Raw genomic sequence first — 19,324 nt, forward strand, 5'->3', positions numbered from 1 at the left:
GATTTTTAGAACTATTCCATCTTCTGTAATCCTCCTCTGTGCGTGGGGGTTGACTCCACATGTTTTTTCCATTGTGCTTGTATTCATTCTGTACATTTTGATACTGAACACAACATTATTTATCACGTAGTTTCACAATCTCCGGCCATCATGCATATGCTGGATAAGTCTGGATCCTGTGGCAAATTTGACAACTATCAGAGGCCTGAAGGGTTCCCTGTGGGTACGTCTGATTGTGTGGCTTTCAAATGTAGAAGACAGCTGTTGCACATTTGTTTGTGCTCGCACTGCACTGTTGATTTTATTTACTAATCAAAATCTGTTTTCCAGAAGCAGAGGTAAGAGCTCTGGCAAAGGAGAGGCAGAAGAAAGACAACCATAATCTGAGTGAGTTTTGATGTGATTATGGTTGCAATTGTGTTACCTTGTTACCTACATTATAAGAAGTTATCAAAATATATGTTTCAAATTATGCTTAAGGAGATAATCCTTGATACCGTTTGTTAAATTTCTTTTTTTTTCTGTCTTTCTTCTGTAGTTGAGAGAAGACGACGGTTTAACATCAATGATCGAATTAAGGAATTGGGAACTTTAATTCCAAAATCCAATGATCCGTAAGTTAGTTATCATATTCACTTTTCTTAACCAGAACAGACTTGAAAAACATAGCAACATCCATGTGCAACAAGATCTAATATTTGTTACTTAAAGAGGGATATCTTATCAGGCAAGGCAGGAAAAATGGATTGCAGATGATGTCGCATATCTTCTAGTTTTGCTTTATTTAATTACTATCATGAACAACCCATCCAAAAAAATCCAAGATTAGTAGAAAATAGGGTGAACATCATTTTTCTAGCCTGTCTATCCACACTGGTTATGAAGAGCTTCCTTCCTTGCTTAAAAAAACATATAAAAATCCTGTGTAAAAATTCTGAAGTTGAGCTGAAACTTGTATCAGTCAGTATGTTCCAAAACGACTTTTGTGTTCGTACAAGAAAGTCATTTTCAAGGAACTTACAATCCCTCTTCGGTACCAAATCAAGAACTGTTCTAAGATTCACGGTGGAAATTTTGTACAAAAGTACTAAATAGCCCTCTTGATTTATGTAACTCAGTGTTGATCCCCACATTAGCTTCAGCTGAACTTAAGAATGCATTTTTGTAGATTTTATCCCCCATCTCTAGCTCTCTTTCCCTGTTGTGTTTATGACAGACTTTCTAACAAAGGATCTCTGACTAAGTCATCATATGTAGGTATACAAGTCTCTTGGGTTTATCTGATTTAAGTAAATCAGTAAGACAGTGGTTGAAGGAATCAACTCTGATGCATTCATAAGGTGTAAACATGAAGATCACAATATTATGGTGATATTAGTCTCTTTAAACTCACTCTGTTCTCATTCTCTGCCCTGTGACCTGCCTGTGGTTCTGGGAAGATCCCAGCAGCCTCTTTTATTGTGCCTGTTCACTGCTGGTTGTTTTGCTAAACCCCAGCTCGGTGCGCTTTACACACACATACACATACACACCTATGTACAGGCAAATTCAGAGACTACCTTTCACAAACAGACCCAGCCTATATAACTACACATCCTGAAAAAGCAAACATTCATGCGCTTCTTAGCATTACAATTGTTCACTGCTCATATTAACTGATTACTTTGAAGTTAAATGCCTTCATACATTTACAAAAAAACATTTCAGTGCCTGTGCATAAGCCTTAGAGCTACTTTTAACCTAAACCCATGATACCTCTGAGGATAAATGTGGAGATCTTTGATCTATTGCAGGGATCTTTCCAGTCTCGTCTACCAAAGATCTATTTTCCTCCCACAAATCCCCCAGTGCAACGTTTTATTTTACAGGGAGCTCGGGGTCATCCTTATGACTGTTTGTGACCCCAGTGACCTTCTCTGCATAAATTTCCAAAGTAGCATTCATTCCTGTAAAGAACTAACCTCAGCGACCTCCTCAGCAGCTCTGTTCCTTGTTTCTCTTCTTGTTTTTGTAACCGAACAGGCATAAATTGCACTCTATTATAGCAGACCCACTTAAGTGATTCATACTTTAAAACTCAGCATTGTCATATTTTCAATAGTGTTGGCATCAGCGTCCCTTTTTTCCTCAAATAAAAATCCTTAATTATACCTTCAGATTTTTATGGAGTGGAAACTGCTGATGGTCCAACTTCAAAACTTTGGATCTATAGAGCTGTTGGATGTAAGAATAATGGCTCCTCTGTGATTTTCAGAGACATGCGCTGGAACAAAGGCACCATCCTGAAGGCATCAGTGGACTACATCAGGAAGCTGCAGCGTGAGCAGCAGAGGGCCAAGGAGCTGGAGAGCCGTCAGAAGAAGCTCGAACATGCCAACCGACATCTGATGTTGAGAATACAGGTAAAGACTTTGATGAAGACAAGCCATTAGAAGACAGAGTCACGGGGTCGGAGATATCTTTCAGAAACATGCTATATTAGCTGTAGTCAAATAAAAAACGCCTCCGCTGACTTCAAAAGAAATGATTACGCTTTTATGAAATACAGAAGCTTCGGGGAAATGAATTCACACTGCAAAGGCCTTTTTTTAATGAGGGATCCAGCTGTTTAGGCCATCATCTTGTAACAAATTGATCACAAGGCAAAGGATCAGTGTGATTCCAGTCAACAGACATTAAATGATTGAGCAGTTTGTGGGTTTGCCTTGTAATAATTAATCTGAGCAGCACATCATGAGGAAAAAGTAAAGCTTCTGAGATTTTACAAAGGTGAAAAGTCATTCAAATGCATCAATCAGAAGGCAATTTCAAACAAAATTCACCTGCAATTAACAGTTCTGCTAACCGGGTTCTCAGGGGAAACCTTTGATCAGTAGTTTGTGGCTGTTAAAGGTGAAAAGCAGTTCATGATCGACCACCCTCACATGAGATTAATTTGATTAAAAGACATTATGGCAGTAAAAGGTCCAAATGTTTGTGTGTGTCAGGAATTAGAGATGCAGGCTCGGGCTCACGGTCTGGCCATCGCATCCTCAGCGCTCTGCTCTGCCGAACTCGGGCCCCGGACCATCAAGCAGGAGCCGGCTCTGGAGGACTGTCACCAGGACCTGTACACACTCCATCCCCATCACCAACACCACCCCGCCTGCACTCCTGAACCACCCGGCACCCTGGAGCTGAGCGAGGGCCACTCCAACTACCCCGAAGGCCACTACAGCGTCCACAGCAAGCCGGGCTCCAAACTCAACGACATCCTCATGGAAGACACCTTATCACCGGTGAGAGGGGGGGACCCTTTGCTCTCGTCCGTCTCCCCGGACGCCTCAAAGGACAGCAGTCGCAAGAGCAGCGTAAGCATGGATGAGAACGAGCCGGGCTGTTAGCACCCCCTGCTGGAGGAAACGTCGTCTGCATCTTCCACCTGCTCCACCCTGTCAGCGGCTAACACTCTCTCAGCTGCTGGAGAGGCTCCCCCCCCCCTTCCGTTCGTGGTCATTTGTGTATTTGTTTCCTCTTTTTCCCCCACCTGTGTTTACATGTATTGAATCTTTTCCATTCATGTTAATTTTTTTCTTTTGTTTGTGTCATTCGAAGCTCTCAACCTTGATTTCAAGGACTTGATTTTAAAGTGTCTGCTTTAATCACTACTTTGATGACAATGAGTTACAAAAATACAAGTTTTTATATTTTAAAAAAATGCATTTATCTTTGGATAGAGGCTAGATTACGCGTTTTTGTATTGATTCCAAAGAATCTAGGGAAATTATAAATCATGGTCAGAAATGTAGATATTTTGTGGTGAGATGAACACTGCTTTTTAAATCACTAGCAATAATAGAAGAAAACAAGATCTATTTATTACTATAGTGCTTTACACTCTTTGTGTCTTAGATTGAACTTGAATGTGCCAATGCCTTATTAAGATGCGTATACATTGTTGTTGTATTGCTATGCACATGTTTTGGCTGTTAGCTGAGTCTTTGTCAGTCTTCCAGTTGAAATTTCTTTGCTTGACAAATATTAATCATTTGTAGATTTGATCTTATTTATGTTCCTCTTTAAACAGGACTTTATTTACACATTCCCCTCAAAATCTTATTTATGACGAGGCATTTATAAAAAGCCTAAGATGATGAATTAATGATGATGAATTAAAGCACATCAAAAAAATCTAAAAGCTAAAAATGTCTCCTTTAAAAAATGAACAAACTCATCATTGATAATGATTAATTTAAGCCTTTTATTCAGTGTCATAATGAGAAACAATCCAATAGCATGACAGAAAGGTCGAGTTTTCCAGCCCATCCTTTAACATATGATGCTGTTTGATCCAGCAGTGTGTACCAGATATACGACCAGAACATTCCTCACTGCCAAAACCACAGAAATATTTAAATTAAAAACAGAATTAAATGAAAAGTAATAGAATCTCAAAATCATGAAAAGGCTGTAGAAGGTTCTAAAAGAATCTTACTTGATAGAATATAATGATATAATTCTCTAAATCTTTGTTTAATCTGAGGAAGGTGAATCAATTCAATTTTATTGTATTCTTATAGTGATCAGACAGAAAACTGGTCAAACTGCGACTCTTTCAGCACATAGTTTACTGTAGTAATACAGGCGTGTTGATCTCAGATTTTATAACAGTCCATCGATTTCCTAAATTATTGTTTTTTTTATACCACTTCATTTCACATTCAGGATTTTTTTTCCATTATGTGAACATTTATATTGCCAAGGACTATAAGGAGACTGCTTTGGGATTTTGTATGAAATGCATGACATTGTCAAAACACTGGAATGACCTCTGTAAATTGAAATGTGGTTTCTTCGCCTTCTTTTTTTTTTATCTAAGCATAAACTAACTATTGTATTTGGCTCGTCAGAAGCATACAGAATATTGTATGAGACTGTAGATTCTTTGTGGTTGTATATTTCAGCAGTTTGTTTAGAAGTTAGTTGTAGCACGTTGCGTAAATATGCCTTGGTTAATGACTACCTGCCATACACTGAAAGCCCTGTTACGGCACCGCCTCCATTCTGTCAAACTATGCAATGGTTGAAGTTGTGCCTGTAAAGCAGCAGCATCATGTCTTGAAAATGTGATCTCTTTATGAATTAGTCTGAGACGGTGTTGAAGTGATTCTCTTTTCATTTAAGTGCCTTAAAGTGGTTTCTGTTACCCTGGTGACGTGAGAGGAGTAGTGCAACATTTTGTTGATGTTTATAGTGGTGTCTGGTGCTTCATAGATGAACTGAAGAGTGCCGAGGTCCCTGAGAGAGCAGCAGGGAGGGACCTTTAGTCAGAGTGAGATAACGCTATAAGTGTCTCAGACTCAAGAACCACAAGAAAGGGTTTGTTATTGTGGATCCCCAAAGTGTTCAATATTAAATCAGTCATTATCAGTAATCTGAAACAAAGAGTAAAGTAGAATAAAACATACGAATAACCAACAAATCCAGAAATATTTTGATAAGTAATAATTATTGTGTTACATATTTTCATAACTGTTTTATTTAATTTCCACTTCGCTACCTTGTTTCTGCCCATTTTCATCTGTTTTTATTCCACAGTGGCATTTTCCCCACTGACTGGCCATCCTTCCATGCAGCCACAATGCCTAGCCAGCAAACTCCTGTTAGCTAGAGCAATGACAGCACCAGTCAAAGTCTGAGGCAAACAACTATTTTCTGCAGCGATAGAGCAGATTCTCTGTAAGGAGCATAAGTCTGGTGTGTTCATCTGGTGGGCCGAAATGCTGTGATCATGGAAAGTGTCATTATGGACAATCCATAATTAGTAGCAGTATGCTGAGTTTTAATGTGCTCCTTGAGATGGCTATGTCGTTTAGATATCTCAAGAACTTTCTTGCCTTGAAATTCTAAACAGATGCCCAGAGGATGAATCCTAAAGACTTTTGCTTTCCTGTGGCTCTTTATCTTGCCCCACCAGCAGATTTTCGGCCTAATGTGAAATGTTTTAACTTGATAGCGACTGGATTAATTGCTGTGGGGCAGTAATTCATGTTCCCCTGAAGATGAACCATAATTACCAAGGCTGTCAGAAGCCGATCTCAAGGGTCACGGCAGATCCGTATTGTTATCAACACTTTTCTAAGCCCAATCTTTTGCTTACACCTCCTGCTACACATGTCAGAATGTCTCTGTCATCCCTCCCATTGCTTGCTAAACTCCCACAATGCCCTCTGCTCACCACAGGGTTAAACAGTAAGAGACTCAACCTGGCATTGCAGCCAGGTACTACAGCTAATGCTAACTGGCTAAATTGTTTTCTTAATGCATTGCAGAGCTATACAGATGTCCAGCATATACACTAGAATGATACAAATGACATGAATGTGCTTGAAATGTATAATATATAGGAAAATGGATTAGGACTCATTATGGGCAGATACTAAATATTAAATGACTCGGATCAGGAGCAGGGAAAACTTGATCAGGACATCCCTAGTAATTTCTTTGGCAATCTCTTAGCTTTTCATCAGGCACTATAATCATGATAGTCATCGTGCTAGTGTGTTCAGTACTGTAGACTATGACCAAATACCTGCAAAGCTAATGACAATTCCATCAACTTTAATTGCACTGTCCTGTTTAGTGCTAATCAGCACGTTAGCATACTATGACTGTTGCAGCAGTTTCTAAGAATTGTTATTGTGTTCATTTTAGCGTCCTGCGTTTAGCACAGCGAACCACTCTGCACTAGTACATGGCTGTAATCTTAATATATTTTACTAGTTTATTCATGTGATTATTTATGATAATGTCTTGTCCATTCATTTAGTATTGAACACTTTGGAAGTCCACATGTTGTAGCTGTGCATTTTATAAATTGTGCACTGAAGTCAATGTTTCCAAAGTCAGCTTGAATATTTTGAATCCTTCTGAGACTAGTATGAATGTAGTTCACAGTTATAACTGCCAAAATGTGTGCCAAAAATAAGACACAATAAATTTATATACAGATAGAAATACAAATGTTTCAACTGCTTTGCTGATGCATCTTTAATAGAGGTGTTTCTCCTCCCTACATACAAGCAATATGTAGAGCATGATGGCAATCAGGCTATAAGTGAAATATAAAACAAAGAAATAAAAAAACAGAACTCAATTTAATTCTCACTTTTCATGGAAGTATTTCACCTGCATCTCGGTGTTCTTATCCACTGAACAGACCCCACATGCTCATCAAGACCATGAGATGCAGTTGAAATTCCCTGCAAAAGCTGGTAAGAGAACTCTGAGTTAATATTTTTTTGTCATTGAAGTACAGTGTCAATGGACTGCAGATTTTCCCTTGATGTGTAACCATAACAGGGATGAAGCCTTAACAGTGCAACATGCACAGGACTGACCCCAGATCCACAGATAAATCAAATAACCCTGAAATGTGACTGGTTCGAATGCATATTAGCATTACAGGTGGTGGTAGCACTTATAATGAAGCCACCGCTTTTACTGATTTCTTATGGTGACTTTTAGAGTTGTAAATTATTATGGCACATTATGGGTAAACCACTAATGAAGAACCATGTTAGCTCAGATTAGACCTCGTCTGCTAATTCTCATTCCTGTGGTTCATACAAATAATGTTGTCTGCTGATGTTGCCACTGTTCTTATTGTTACAGTTTATAAGAGATGAATGTAGCAATAGTTACTGTACCCACTGGTTTCAGAGTAGTGGACTCGAACTCATCGGTACTCAATGTGGAAAGTATCTTGTGAGAAATATTAAAAGTTTTATTTGAATGCTGGTGGAGCTTGTGTTTTATTCCCTCACAATATAAATTGTCTTGAGATTCAAATTTCCAGTTAGATATAAACGTACATTTATAGGCAGCATACTAAAGGTTTATGACACTATGGATGTAGTTAAACAAATATTTGGACATTTTAATTTACTACTTTTCTAAATAAATACAAAATAAGTTCTTCAAATTCAGTGACACATATTATTATTCAGATTTTTCACTTGTTCCCAGAAGAAGAAAGCTCATCAGTCCATTTTGCATAAGCTTGGCAAAGGATATTATCTTCAATCATGTCATGGAAGATTTCTATAAAATCAGAAACGTGTTAGTCAACATTTTCAAATGTCAAAAGACTGTTGGCAGACATGTTTTACAGTCTATTATTGTACCTGCACGTCCCAGTCCTGTAGGGAGAGGCATCCTCACAGAGCCGGCAGAATGTTTCAGACGCTCCCTGAGAGATTTCTGCACCAGAGCCAGAGTACAGTCCTGATGCCACACAGGCAGATCCAGACCCAGCATGCACCGGATGATACGGTTCTTCTCATCTGCTGTCAGAAGCCCCTTTTGGTGGGACACATACACCATGAAGGACATGTCGATGTTCACCGCCTCCCCGTGGAGCAACGCTGGCAACACTCTCTGTAGTCAGAACAGAAGGAAATGTTACGTATTTTAATTTACAAAAAATTCCTCAACAAAGTGATAACCTTTAACGTTTTGTGTTTCAATGAGGCTAATCCATCCTTACAAACAAAAACTGATCATGACTTGCTATGATCTTTTATCTCTAAACAATAAATACATAGGATATACTTCTTCACCATTTCTAGCTCAGGGCTGATGAGGTGACCGAAATCCACCAGTCTGTCCAGATCATCCTCCCACAGGTTAGGAGCCAGTTCCTCCAGCATGGTTTCTATAGCGATACGGATGGATACCGTAGCGCTGTGTTCATGTTCAGAGCTGCTGCTGGTGTCACAGGACTGCATCTTAGTGCTCAGCAGCCTCCTGCCGTCAGCCTCCAGCAGCTCAAACAGACCTCTGTGCTTCATAAGGGCCATCTGAAGTGACAGTCGGCAGAATAACAACGGTCAGTTAGAGAAAACATGTATATATATACTGTATTATATAGTGCAAAATCTAATGAGTAACAATCACATGCACTGGATGGACATACTGTATGCAAGAACATTTTAAAGATCCCCTCCAGAATTGTTTTATACACAGAAAAATACTATGACTTAAATAATATGTTGTGTATAATATCCAAAAAATGCTTTGCAAAAAATAAAAACAGAAGTTTGGGATCTGCACATGTTGATGCTTTCAAACATTTTCTGAACATTTCAAAACAAAGAAACTCCTGGATTAACGTGGCTCCTATTTCACTGAAAATGACTTGTTTGTGTATGTGCATGCATCATCCGAGAGGTTTTGAGCTTCAACATCACACTATGTCAGGAGCATATTGAAACACAACAGCCTTGTAAACAAGTTGTGATGTTTCAAAATCCTGTTGGCACCTCCAGGCCTTTAACTGAGATCTGAGGTGAGCAGAGAAAAACTTTTCGACCTCAGTGAACTACACATATCATGTCATTCTGTGCAGAATCCTTTGAGTGAATATGCAAGGTGCATTTTTGAGGGAAGGGGGTCTTTAAGTTTTTGTGGGTGCAACACAACATGCATAAATAGACGGAAGTTTGAAGAAACCATGAAAGGGCTTTTGTCTGTTGGGTTTCAATTTGCATCCGTAGTTTTCAGGTTTTAAAGAGAATTAAATGATGTAAGGTGCAGCAGCCTAAGCAGCTCTTTAGAAAGGTGTATCACAAGAAGGTTAACTCAGTTGAGCAAATAAGGGTCTTTGTCAGAACATGCAACTACTGACATGTTAAAATTCACTGCAGATGTCTTGACAGTAAGACAAAGACAGATTGCAATGTTAGTGAGGAAACACCCTCAAACACAAAATAAATTCAATTAGCTGTATTTAGGATTCACTGCCAAAAAAGGGGCCATTTCAGTGCAAAATGAAAATCAGCTGCAAGAGGTTTGTTTGGCATAGAGTTAAATAAACACTTGGTTGCCTTAACTTTCCCTGTACATTATATTTGTTTTTAACAAACTTGTAAGAGACTTTTTCTCTTTCTCGAAGAGCCAGGAGCCCCTGAAATCTGGAAAGATACTTTTCTGTGTGGATATGATAATAGCTTGTGGACACACAAATATTATTTTGTGTGCAAACAGGATCTTGTTCTCTCAAGTTGTTTTCTTGTGTGCACAATCAAAGAGCACTAACAAAATTATCTCCCACAGTACTCTAGTGTCAGCAAGTTCATTTTCTATTATCTCAGCATGTGCCCAAAGTCTGGCTAAAAATTGGGAAACCAGCCTGACAGTATTTATCCAGAATTGGTTGGCAGCTTGGCAAACTGTACACGCTGATGTAGGTGTTAATGGGCTCCCACATGCAGGACCATCAAGGAAATCCTTCTCTTTATTAATGGTCATGCAGAGACGAGCACCTTTAACATCTCTGCCATCCCATTAGAGATCTGACGTGGTGGGAGGGTTTGGAAGAAGGAGCAGTCTAAGAACGTGGCCACCGGTGGGATGTAACTCCCCAACTTGTTTTTCCCACCTGCGAAGTTGACGCCTGTTTTTGCCCCAACACTGGCATCAATGTAGGACAACACAGTGGTCGGCACTCGAATGTAAGGAGTCCTTCGGCGGTAGAGAGATGCCGCCAGACCCACTACATCCAGACAAACCCCACCTCCGATGGCTATGATCGGCTCAGAGCGTCTGTCGATACCAAACTGGTGAACCTCCTGCAGGATCTTGGTCACTAACTCCAGACTCTTGTTCTCTTCGGTGGTGGGCAGCGGGAGAATCTTGTGTACAACTTGTCTGGCCTCAAAGTACTGAGTAACCCAGGAGCCATAGAGCTGATTGACAGTTTCATCAATGACAACAAAACGCTTCACTGGCTTGGAGTTAATTAAGGTTCCTTTAAGTTCGTCGTCTCCTACGTGACCCCAGAGCAGAGTGTCGTCGCTGGGATCCAGTATGTTTTTGCACTGAATGACTCTGTAGGTGAACGTGATGGGGCTGAACACTGTCCAGGAAACTCCGTGTTCTGACTTGTTCTCATAGCTGAAGATGAACCACATTAAAGCAACGAAAAAGAAAACAATAAATATATTAGACCCAGCTGAACATGGAACATTTGCTGGATCACACACTGCTTGTAACGCACTGCACATTTGATGTATTTCCATTTTATATTTCTTCTTTTCTTAATATGGGGACATAATGTTCTTTTAACTCATCTTATTTTAATTGACAGCAAAAGTTACTTTTCTAATTAACACTTTCCATACAAAAGTTATGATCAGATGAATGATTTTTTGCAGATTAAACAATTCAGCAGTACATAAAGCTTCATCAAGGACAAATACATTAAAATTCTGTTTAAATATGATAATTTGATCAAATATTATAATAATATAACACTGACAATTGCCATTCTGCAAGGGAAGGCTTTTATTTTTGATAATGAAAAGGTAGACTGTAAAGTTTTTGACTTAGCTCCATTAAAATGCTGCTTTAATCATTATTACACTGATCTACAAGTGGCAATAATGTACAAAAATATGCAGCACTGAACAACCAAATGCAGTGACAAAGAATATTATAAACTGGTAAATATGGACAGAATGCAGAATCAAAAATATTTTTAAATATTAGTTTAGCAAATGTTTTATGAGGGAGCTCTTGCAGCCAATGCTTTTGACAGACCTCTACAAATATACAATATGTGTTTTGTGAGTAAGACTGGAAGTAAATGCAATTTTTCCACCATGCACCTTAAAGTACTTTTTTTGCAACAGATTGTATGCTTTTACTTGAGTAAAACTTCCACTGCAGAACTTTAATTTATAATATATTGTGATTTTACTGCTTTTACTTAAAGTCCCTGAAAACTTGACTTCAAATCTTAGGTATGGCTTTCAGTGAACAGTTTGTGTTCATTTATAGTTTAACACTGAACCAATCTGCTTCATAAACACCAGTGTGTGGTCTGATCAGATTCCACTGTTAGCTACAAAACAACGCAGATGTGTACAGATGAGGCATAACTTCATTTTAATGAAAGTTCAGTCCTTTTAGAAGAGCAGAGAGAAGAAGAAAGTACCAGAACTCATTAAACTGGTCACTCATGTATGTTTTCAGGGCCTTGAGTCAGATGACCTGAATACTTCCTCCACTGCTGCTGTACAGTAAATGTTTCACAGGAGCCTCTGCTGCCAAAAATAGAAAGGTATTTCACCTCTCTCTGTCCGTGGAACACACGAATGAACATATAGGCAAGGAATGTACATAGTAAACATACACTCTGAGCAACGGATGTAAACATAACATAAATGAAAACATATTTTAAGTAAAACTGATTATTCCTACTAAGATTGCATGACTTGGTGTGCTGTATACACTATTTTATTTATGAATGGGAACCACCAAATTAAAAATATTCGCCACATGAACACTACTGCTTGCAGGTGGTCTACTGTAATACTACACACCACAAAAAGAAAACCACACAATAAATTAAAAAGATTAAAGAATCGTTCAGTGCATCAAAATAAACATCAACCTTTTTCCATTCTATACTCACATTTTAGCATCTGACAGCTTTCCCTCTGCTGTTTGGCTCTGCTCTGGTTGTCGATTCCAGGCTCCCTTCACTTGGACCAGATTGAACCTAGTTTGTTGTGAACAGCTAGAGTTGTTTTTTGAAATCATGCTCCCAGAGTCCCAGCTGGACCAAATGTCTGAAGCCGACTCTGTCATGATTTATGAAGCGGTGTGCAAGATGTGGTCATGGGCTCGACATACATAGACATCCCCGCCTTGTACTCCTGCCTGCTGGACGGGACTGCATGGTGGCATTTGGTTACTCTAGCAGCTGAAACACACATGCTATAGGCCTATATAGGGAAATTCCACGTGAAACTCTTGGAAATTCCGGAAAAGTGTTACAAACATGCCAATGTGCAGCAGAACAAAAAAAAAAGCTTTTGCAATTGGATGATTTTGTTCAGTAAACTCTTCATGTTTGCAGGTCGGAAGTAAAACGCAAAAGGGGGTGTTTTTGATCAATTGCCCACCTTTGATATCTGTATGGCCAGCTGTAGCAGATCTCCTGTGTCCTGGCAGACACTGCAGCCGTTACAGCTCACTAGCCTTTCACTGGATGCCGCCATGTATTTAAATGAGGGAAAACAGTGACTGTCACACGGAACTGGTAGCAGGACTGCTAACCCAAGGAAATAACAATGCAGAGATGCAAGCAGAAGTGCTGCACAGCCATCTGGTGGAGGCAACAAAGTGGAATATAACAAGAAAAGATCAAAGAAAGTGTGAACTGTGAAATTACACCCTCTGATAGATTGATTAAGTGTATCTTTAAGCACAAATCAGCACCGACTGTGAACTATAATGTTAATATTTATCTGCATAATCGCATCAACTGCTCCATCTTAGTGTTAAATAATACCTCCAGTATCAGACAGGGATGAATCATCAGAGAGGAAAATGACTGCAGATGTTCTTGAACTTGTCAAAACACAAAGAGAAGGTGCATGTAATCCATTTATTGTCAACCAACGGATCATTGAAAGTGGAAACCGTGCCTGTTTTTTTCTGGTGCTCACTCAGAGATACTCAGTCTGCTCATCTCGACTGACCAACTTGGCCTTTATCTGTTGCAGTAGACGGACTGCTCGTCACTGAATCAGACATGTTTCCTTTGAGAAAAAATGATATAGAGGAAAGATTTTCAAAGCACAGACATCACTGTTTGTTATTCAGCGCTGCTTCAACACCCAGTCCTGCCTCTACTAGACTCTCTCAAATTTTCTATGAGACAGTTTCAATTATTCTGAGCCCCATTAACATTCAGTATGTGAGGCAGGCGAGACATGAAGTGTATAATGGAGAATACTCCTCGAAAACACTTCAGCGAGGAGAGGTTATTGATTTGCAAGCATTTGTTTGTGCCTTGTTTCCTGAGTTGAGCAGGTTCAGAGGAATGTACATATACTGTGTAAAAATATACTCTTCCTCAAATATTAGACATGTAGCACATCACTCACTCTCACAATCTAACTTCTATTCAATTCAGTTTCATTTTCTATTTTATTAATGAGGCGTCAATTAACACATGTCATCTGAAAGCACTTTTCATAGTATGGTGAGGATCTACATACAGAGAAACCCAACAAATGTGAAATTTCCTTTGAATTCCTTTGAAGCAAACACTTGGCATAAACACTTGGGTTGCTGAGGTCAGATCAGAAATGTGTAGCTGCAGATCCAGAGAAATTTAGAGAGAGGACAAAGCAAACTACAGGGGAAAGAAGACACAAATTTACTGATATGCAATGGCTGCAATGCAAATAATTGGCAAAGAGGGAAAGAGAGAGTCGATGAGAGGTGCTCAGTGCATCATGAGAAATCCCCCAGTAGTTTGGGCGTGAAATCAAAAAGATGGTTCATGTGACTAGATTTACAAGATTTTTGCACAAATTATGACTGTGGATATCTTCTCAGCTCCATCACCTCACACAAGTTTGATACCAGGTGAGCTGTGTTTTATTTCTTCAGTTCTAGCTATGACTGAGCATATGTTAATCCAAAAAGTTTTCAGCCTAATCAGTCATAAAGTGAACAACCTACCATCAGACACATGAACCTCTAGTTTCTCAAGCTCAGTACAGCACTGATCATTCAGTCAAATCAAAGGAGGCTTTGAAGGAGTCGACATCTTCTATCTGCTAATTAGTGTCGTGGCAGGCACATTTATTTACCCTGGACAGGCTGCTAATTTATCGAAGGCCAGTGGATTCGAACCCAGAACTCTCTTCCTGTGAGGCGACAGCGCTAACCACTGCACCACCAAGCTGACATTTTGCAGAGGTCAAAGTGAAGACGACACATGAATGTATTGCAAATATGTGTGGACACATAAATATTAATTTGCGTGCAAACAGGATCTTCTTCTCACAGGAGTGTGCACAGGAAAGTCTCAGATCAAAAAGCAGCAACAAAATTACCCCCACAGTAACATTATTCTAGTGTCAGCCAGTTCTTTTTCTATTATCCCACATGAGCAGCAGCCTATGTGTGGCCCACCACGTCCAGACAAACCCCACCTCCGATGGCTGTGAATGACTTCAAAGTACTTAGTAACCTGGGAACCATAGTGATGACTGACAGTTTTATCGATGACAACAAAACGCTTCAGCGGTTCGGAGTTAATTAAGGTGCTTTTAAGTTCTTCATCTCCTGTATGACCCCAGACTGGTGTGTTATTCCTGGGATCCAGTGTGTTTTTACACCGAATGACTCTTTTAGACATGTTTTTTCTCCATTGGTTTTAATTAATTAGTTATAGTTTATAGTCTGGTCTAAACTGCTGGTTTTTATGCTAAGCCTGTCGGCACTTTTAGATTTGATCTGTTGGAGCCACAATAGGATTTCTTTGTTTTGATTGTTGATAGTGTCGGTATGACTGTGTGGGTGTGGCTTTAGGAGCCACGGGGTTGTCCACCGTAGGGAGTGGACTGCATATATACTGGCTAATGAATGAATGAATACAGGTGTGCAGTTTGGAGAATGAAGCCAAACAATTTTCGACCGTGCTCAAACGCCGTGTCAAGCAGGTGAATGTTGTCAGGTTGTATAATATTGGTTTATTGGAGACTTAATGTTGACTGAATGATAACTTACCTGCAATGCTATCAATAAATGAAACATCAGTAAAAACGAACAGAGACACTGTTTTAATTTGAAGCCGCACGCGTCAGACTAAAGGACACTAACTGCCACCTCAGTGACTACAAGTAAAGTCACTACAAAAGTCGAAAACTGGCTTATTGATGAGAACATGAACTATTAAGTTGAAAGCCAGGAAGAGGATCAACGTTGGACGTTTCAGTCTCCTGAAACTGCCGATCGCTGAGGACATCGCTGGATTTATTGTCCTATTGAACAACTGCCGATCGCTGAGGACATCGCTGGATTTATTGTCCTATTGAACAATTGCCGATCGCTGAGGACATCGCTGGATTTATTGTCCTATTGAACAATTGCCGATCGCTGAGGACATCGCTGGATTTATTGTCCTATTGAACAACTGCCGATCGCTGAGGACATCGCTGGATTTATTGTCCTATTGAACAACTGCCGATCGCTGAGGACATCGCTGGATTTATTGTCCTATTGAACAATTGCCGATCGCTGAGGACATCGCTGGATTTATTGTCCTATTGAACAACTGCCGATCGCTGAGGACATCGCTGGATTTATTGTCCTATTGAACAATTGCCGATCGCTGAGGACATCGCTGGATTTGTTGTCCTATTGAACAACTGCTGATCGCTGAAGACATCGCTGGATCGGAGCAATCCGGAGCCGCGTTGTGTAGCGGGATGTGAGGACGACGCTGCTCGGCCTGCTGTTTACTTCAGACAAGCGGCACATACAGCGTATGGACAACAGGTATGTTGCGCTACCAACACAATACATGGCCATAATTAACTATAAACAATTGTGTGCACACACAGGGCCGTTTTCCTGAAATAAAAGGAAAGAGACAAATCCAATGCATTGGTAACGAACTGAACTCGAACTGAAATTGTGACGTGTTCTATTTGTGAACTGAGGTGTGTGTTATATGGGCGAAGGTATTTGTGATTCAAACTTGAAACAAAAAAAGTCTGGTGTAACTGATCCAATGAAAGGCGTTGTTTATTATATTTAATTTGAGGGTATTTTGTGACGATGGAGTCTGAAAACGTACAAAGTGAAGCCACGGCTGAAACGCAGTCCACGCAAACGACAAATAACGGTGAAAAGGAAACACAAGTCGTTAAAAAACGCACAATCAAACTAACCCCAAAGGCCTTAATGGAAAAGTTGATCACACTACAAAAGGTTCGAGCATCCAAACCAAATAAGGCAAGTAACTTGCAAAAAGTAGTGCGCGAGTTAATGGAAGACAGAGGATGTGAAACAGAGGTGCGATGCTTTTTTCAGAAATATTTGCATGTATGCAAGGAAGCTAGAAAGGCACACGAGTCTCTTTTACCGTTATTACCTCCGGAGAAAAAGGACAAACACGGAGTATGGTTTCAAGCAAAAATGCTCAGTATTGATAAATTTATTGATGACATGGAAAAATGGATGAAATGTGCAGATGGCCGGGAACCTGTGGAAACTGTGAATGAGGAGGACGTGGAATATGAAATTAATCCCCATGACAGCATTTCTAATGTGGGCAGTAAAAGGTCTACTGGGAAAAGTCATACAAAATCGTCATCCAGCGCCATCTAGCAGATCCTCAGCCTCATCAGCACGCCTCCAGGTGGAGGCAGAGAGAGCTGCACTTGCTATACGTGCTGCAGCCTTAAGGGAGAGGCGTGCACTGGAGGAACAGGAAGAAAGAAGTGGAAATGCTGGAACTTGACACACAGCTGGCTGCTGCTGAGGCTAAGGTAGCAGTACTAAAACCCCCCAGTCACCAAGCTCCATCAACCACACACTCAGATGGAATGGACTCATATTATAGAACAGGAACAAGGCCAAAGGAACCTTCAGGCACACTCCATCCTCATGCCAAGGATTACCAGCCATCCCTATCACAACCACCTGAATCACAACAACCATTTTTGCATCAGCAATCGACGCCATGGCAACCACCCCTTCAGCAACCACCCCTTCAGCAACCACCCCTTCAGCAACCATCCATTCAACAACCACCTTGGCAAGAACAACAATACCAACAGCATGTATATTGGGATACAGAACAGCACAATAAATTGAAAGTACAATACAGAAAACCCTTGAGCAAACTTCCTGTGGACCCTCCTGAGCAGTCAACCAATCCAACCAATATTTTTATTCAAAACAATGATGAAACAGCAACTGTATGCAACTTATTACAAAGACAAAATGAAATAACGGCATGTTAGTGGAGCAACAAACTTCTCATCTGCTGCCACCTAGAGAGATTCCATATTTTGACGGGGATCCTCTCCAGTATAGAACTTTTGTCTGAGCATTTGTACATTGTGTAGAGCGTAACTGGAGCAACAGAGGTGATTGTACTTCCTCGATAAATACACCAGGGGTCAGCCCAGAGACTTGGTACGTAGCTGTCAACACATGCCACCTGACAGAGGTTATGAAATGGCAAATAATCTGTTGGAAAAACATTTTGGTGATGAATACAAGATCACTGCAGCCTACATGGAAAAGGTGCTCAGCTGGCCACCAGTGAAGGTGGAGGATTTAAAATCTCTTCAAGCTTATGCTCTGTTTCTACGTGAATGTTGCAACGCCATGGAACATGTACAATACATGGGAGAGCTAAATATGCCAGCAAACATGAAAACATTGATCTCAAGGCTTCCATACAAGCTAAGAGAAAAATGGAGAGCCTCTGTTTGTGAAATCATTGAAAAATACAATCGTAGGCCACAATTTACAGACAAGAGATTCCACACCTTTTGTGGCAAACAGGATTTCAATCATCAGAAGGACAACAGATGTTTTCCAATGGAGGTATGTTCATACCACCCAAAATCCTGCAGACAAAGTCTCAAGAGGAGTCAAGACTAGCACACTGGACAGGCCAGTATCCAAGCTTTGCCTGCTCCACGAAGTTGCAGCCAAAACAGTTTAATCCATACAAGACTGTATATATGAAATTATTGGCTCCATTATGAATGTAATTTATGTTGAATTGTTCATGCCTCCTGCATTCTCAATTAGGGGCCAGTGTGTTGGAGCCACAATATGATTTCTTTGTTTTGATTGTTGTTAGTGTCGGTATGACTGTGTGGGTGTGGCTTTAGGAGCCACAGGGTTGTCCACCGTAGGGAGTGGACTGCATATATAATGGCTGATGAATGAATGAATGCAGGTGTGCAGTTTGGAGAATGAAGCCAAACAATTTTCGACCGTGCTCAAACGCCGTGTCAAGCAGGTGAATGTTGTCAGGTTGTATAATATTGGTTTACTGGAGACTTAATGTTGACTGAATGATAACTTACCTGCAATGCCGTCAATAAATGAAACGTCAGTAAAAACGAGCAGAGACACTGTTTTAATTTTTTCATGTTATAATTTGTTATCTATTGTCATTTCAAGTTTAAGTCAATTTTAATGATTCTACACAATTTGTGTGCCCTTCAAATTCCATCTATGATAAGGTTCTATATCAATAAACTTGCTTGCTGGGTGGACATGATGGAGCTGAACATTGTCCAGGAAACTACATGTTGTGATTCATAGCAGAAGATGATTCAAAATTAAGTTATGAAGGGAAACTAACAGTCTGATACTGGGTGAGTGGTGTTTTTTTTCCCCCTCAATTCTTTTTGTGAGCACCAGTAATTCAAGCAGATACAGGAACTCCTTGTTTCTCGAATTCCGCACAATATTGATCATTTACTGTTTGCATAAAAGTGAAGTCACA

The 19,324-nt window shown here is 40.0% G+C and overlaps 2 protein-coding genes across 6 annotated transcripts in view; one reads left to right on the top strand and one right to left on the bottom strand.

Annotated features, from left to right (window-relative positions):
- Positions 1-7,774, top strand: part of LOC111572087 (melanocyte inducing transcription factor) — a 40,710-nt gene extending 32,936 nt beyond the window's left edge. For 2 of the 5 annotated variants that reach the window (XM_023275598.3, XM_023275597.3), the window contains exons 6-10: positions 131-223; positions 331-387; positions 539-614; positions 2,255-2,402; positions 2,988-7,774. In XM_023275598.3, coding sequence (XP_023131366.1) covers positions 131-223; positions 331-387; positions 539-614; positions 2,255-2,402; positions 2,988-3,383 — 770 coding nt within the window. In that variant the 3' untranslated portion in view covers positions 3,384-7,774. The remainder of the gene's footprint in view (positions 1-130; positions 224-330; positions 388-538; positions 615-2,254; positions 2,403-2,987) is intronic. The other 3 variants (XM_023275600.3, XM_023275599.3, XM_023275601.3) reach the window with 2 other exon arrangements.
- Positions 4,217-12,723, bottom strand: LOC111572094 (2-epi-5-epi-valiolone synthase-like). Its single transcript, XM_023275614.3, has 5 exons — positions 12,458-12,723; positions 10,305-10,935; positions 8,601-8,840; positions 8,166-8,418; positions 4,217-8,082 (listed from the first exon to the last, which is right to left on the bottom strand). Exons 1-5 carry the CDS (start codon positions 12,631-12,633, stop codon positions 7,994-7,996), a joined length of 1,389 nt encoding a protein of 462 aa, XP_023131382.2. The 5' UTR covers positions 12,634-12,723; the 3' UTR covers positions 4,217-7,993.
- Positions 12,724-19,324: the final 6,601 nt, after the last annotated feature.

This window comes from Amphiprion ocellaris, chromosome 8 (genome assembly GCF_022539595.1).
Source record: "Amphiprion ocellaris isolate individual 3 ecotype Okinawa chromosome 8, ASM2253959v1, whole genome shotgun sequence".
NCBI classification, from domain to species: Eukaryota; Metazoa; Chordata; class Actinopteri; family Pomacentridae; genus Amphiprion; species Amphiprion ocellaris.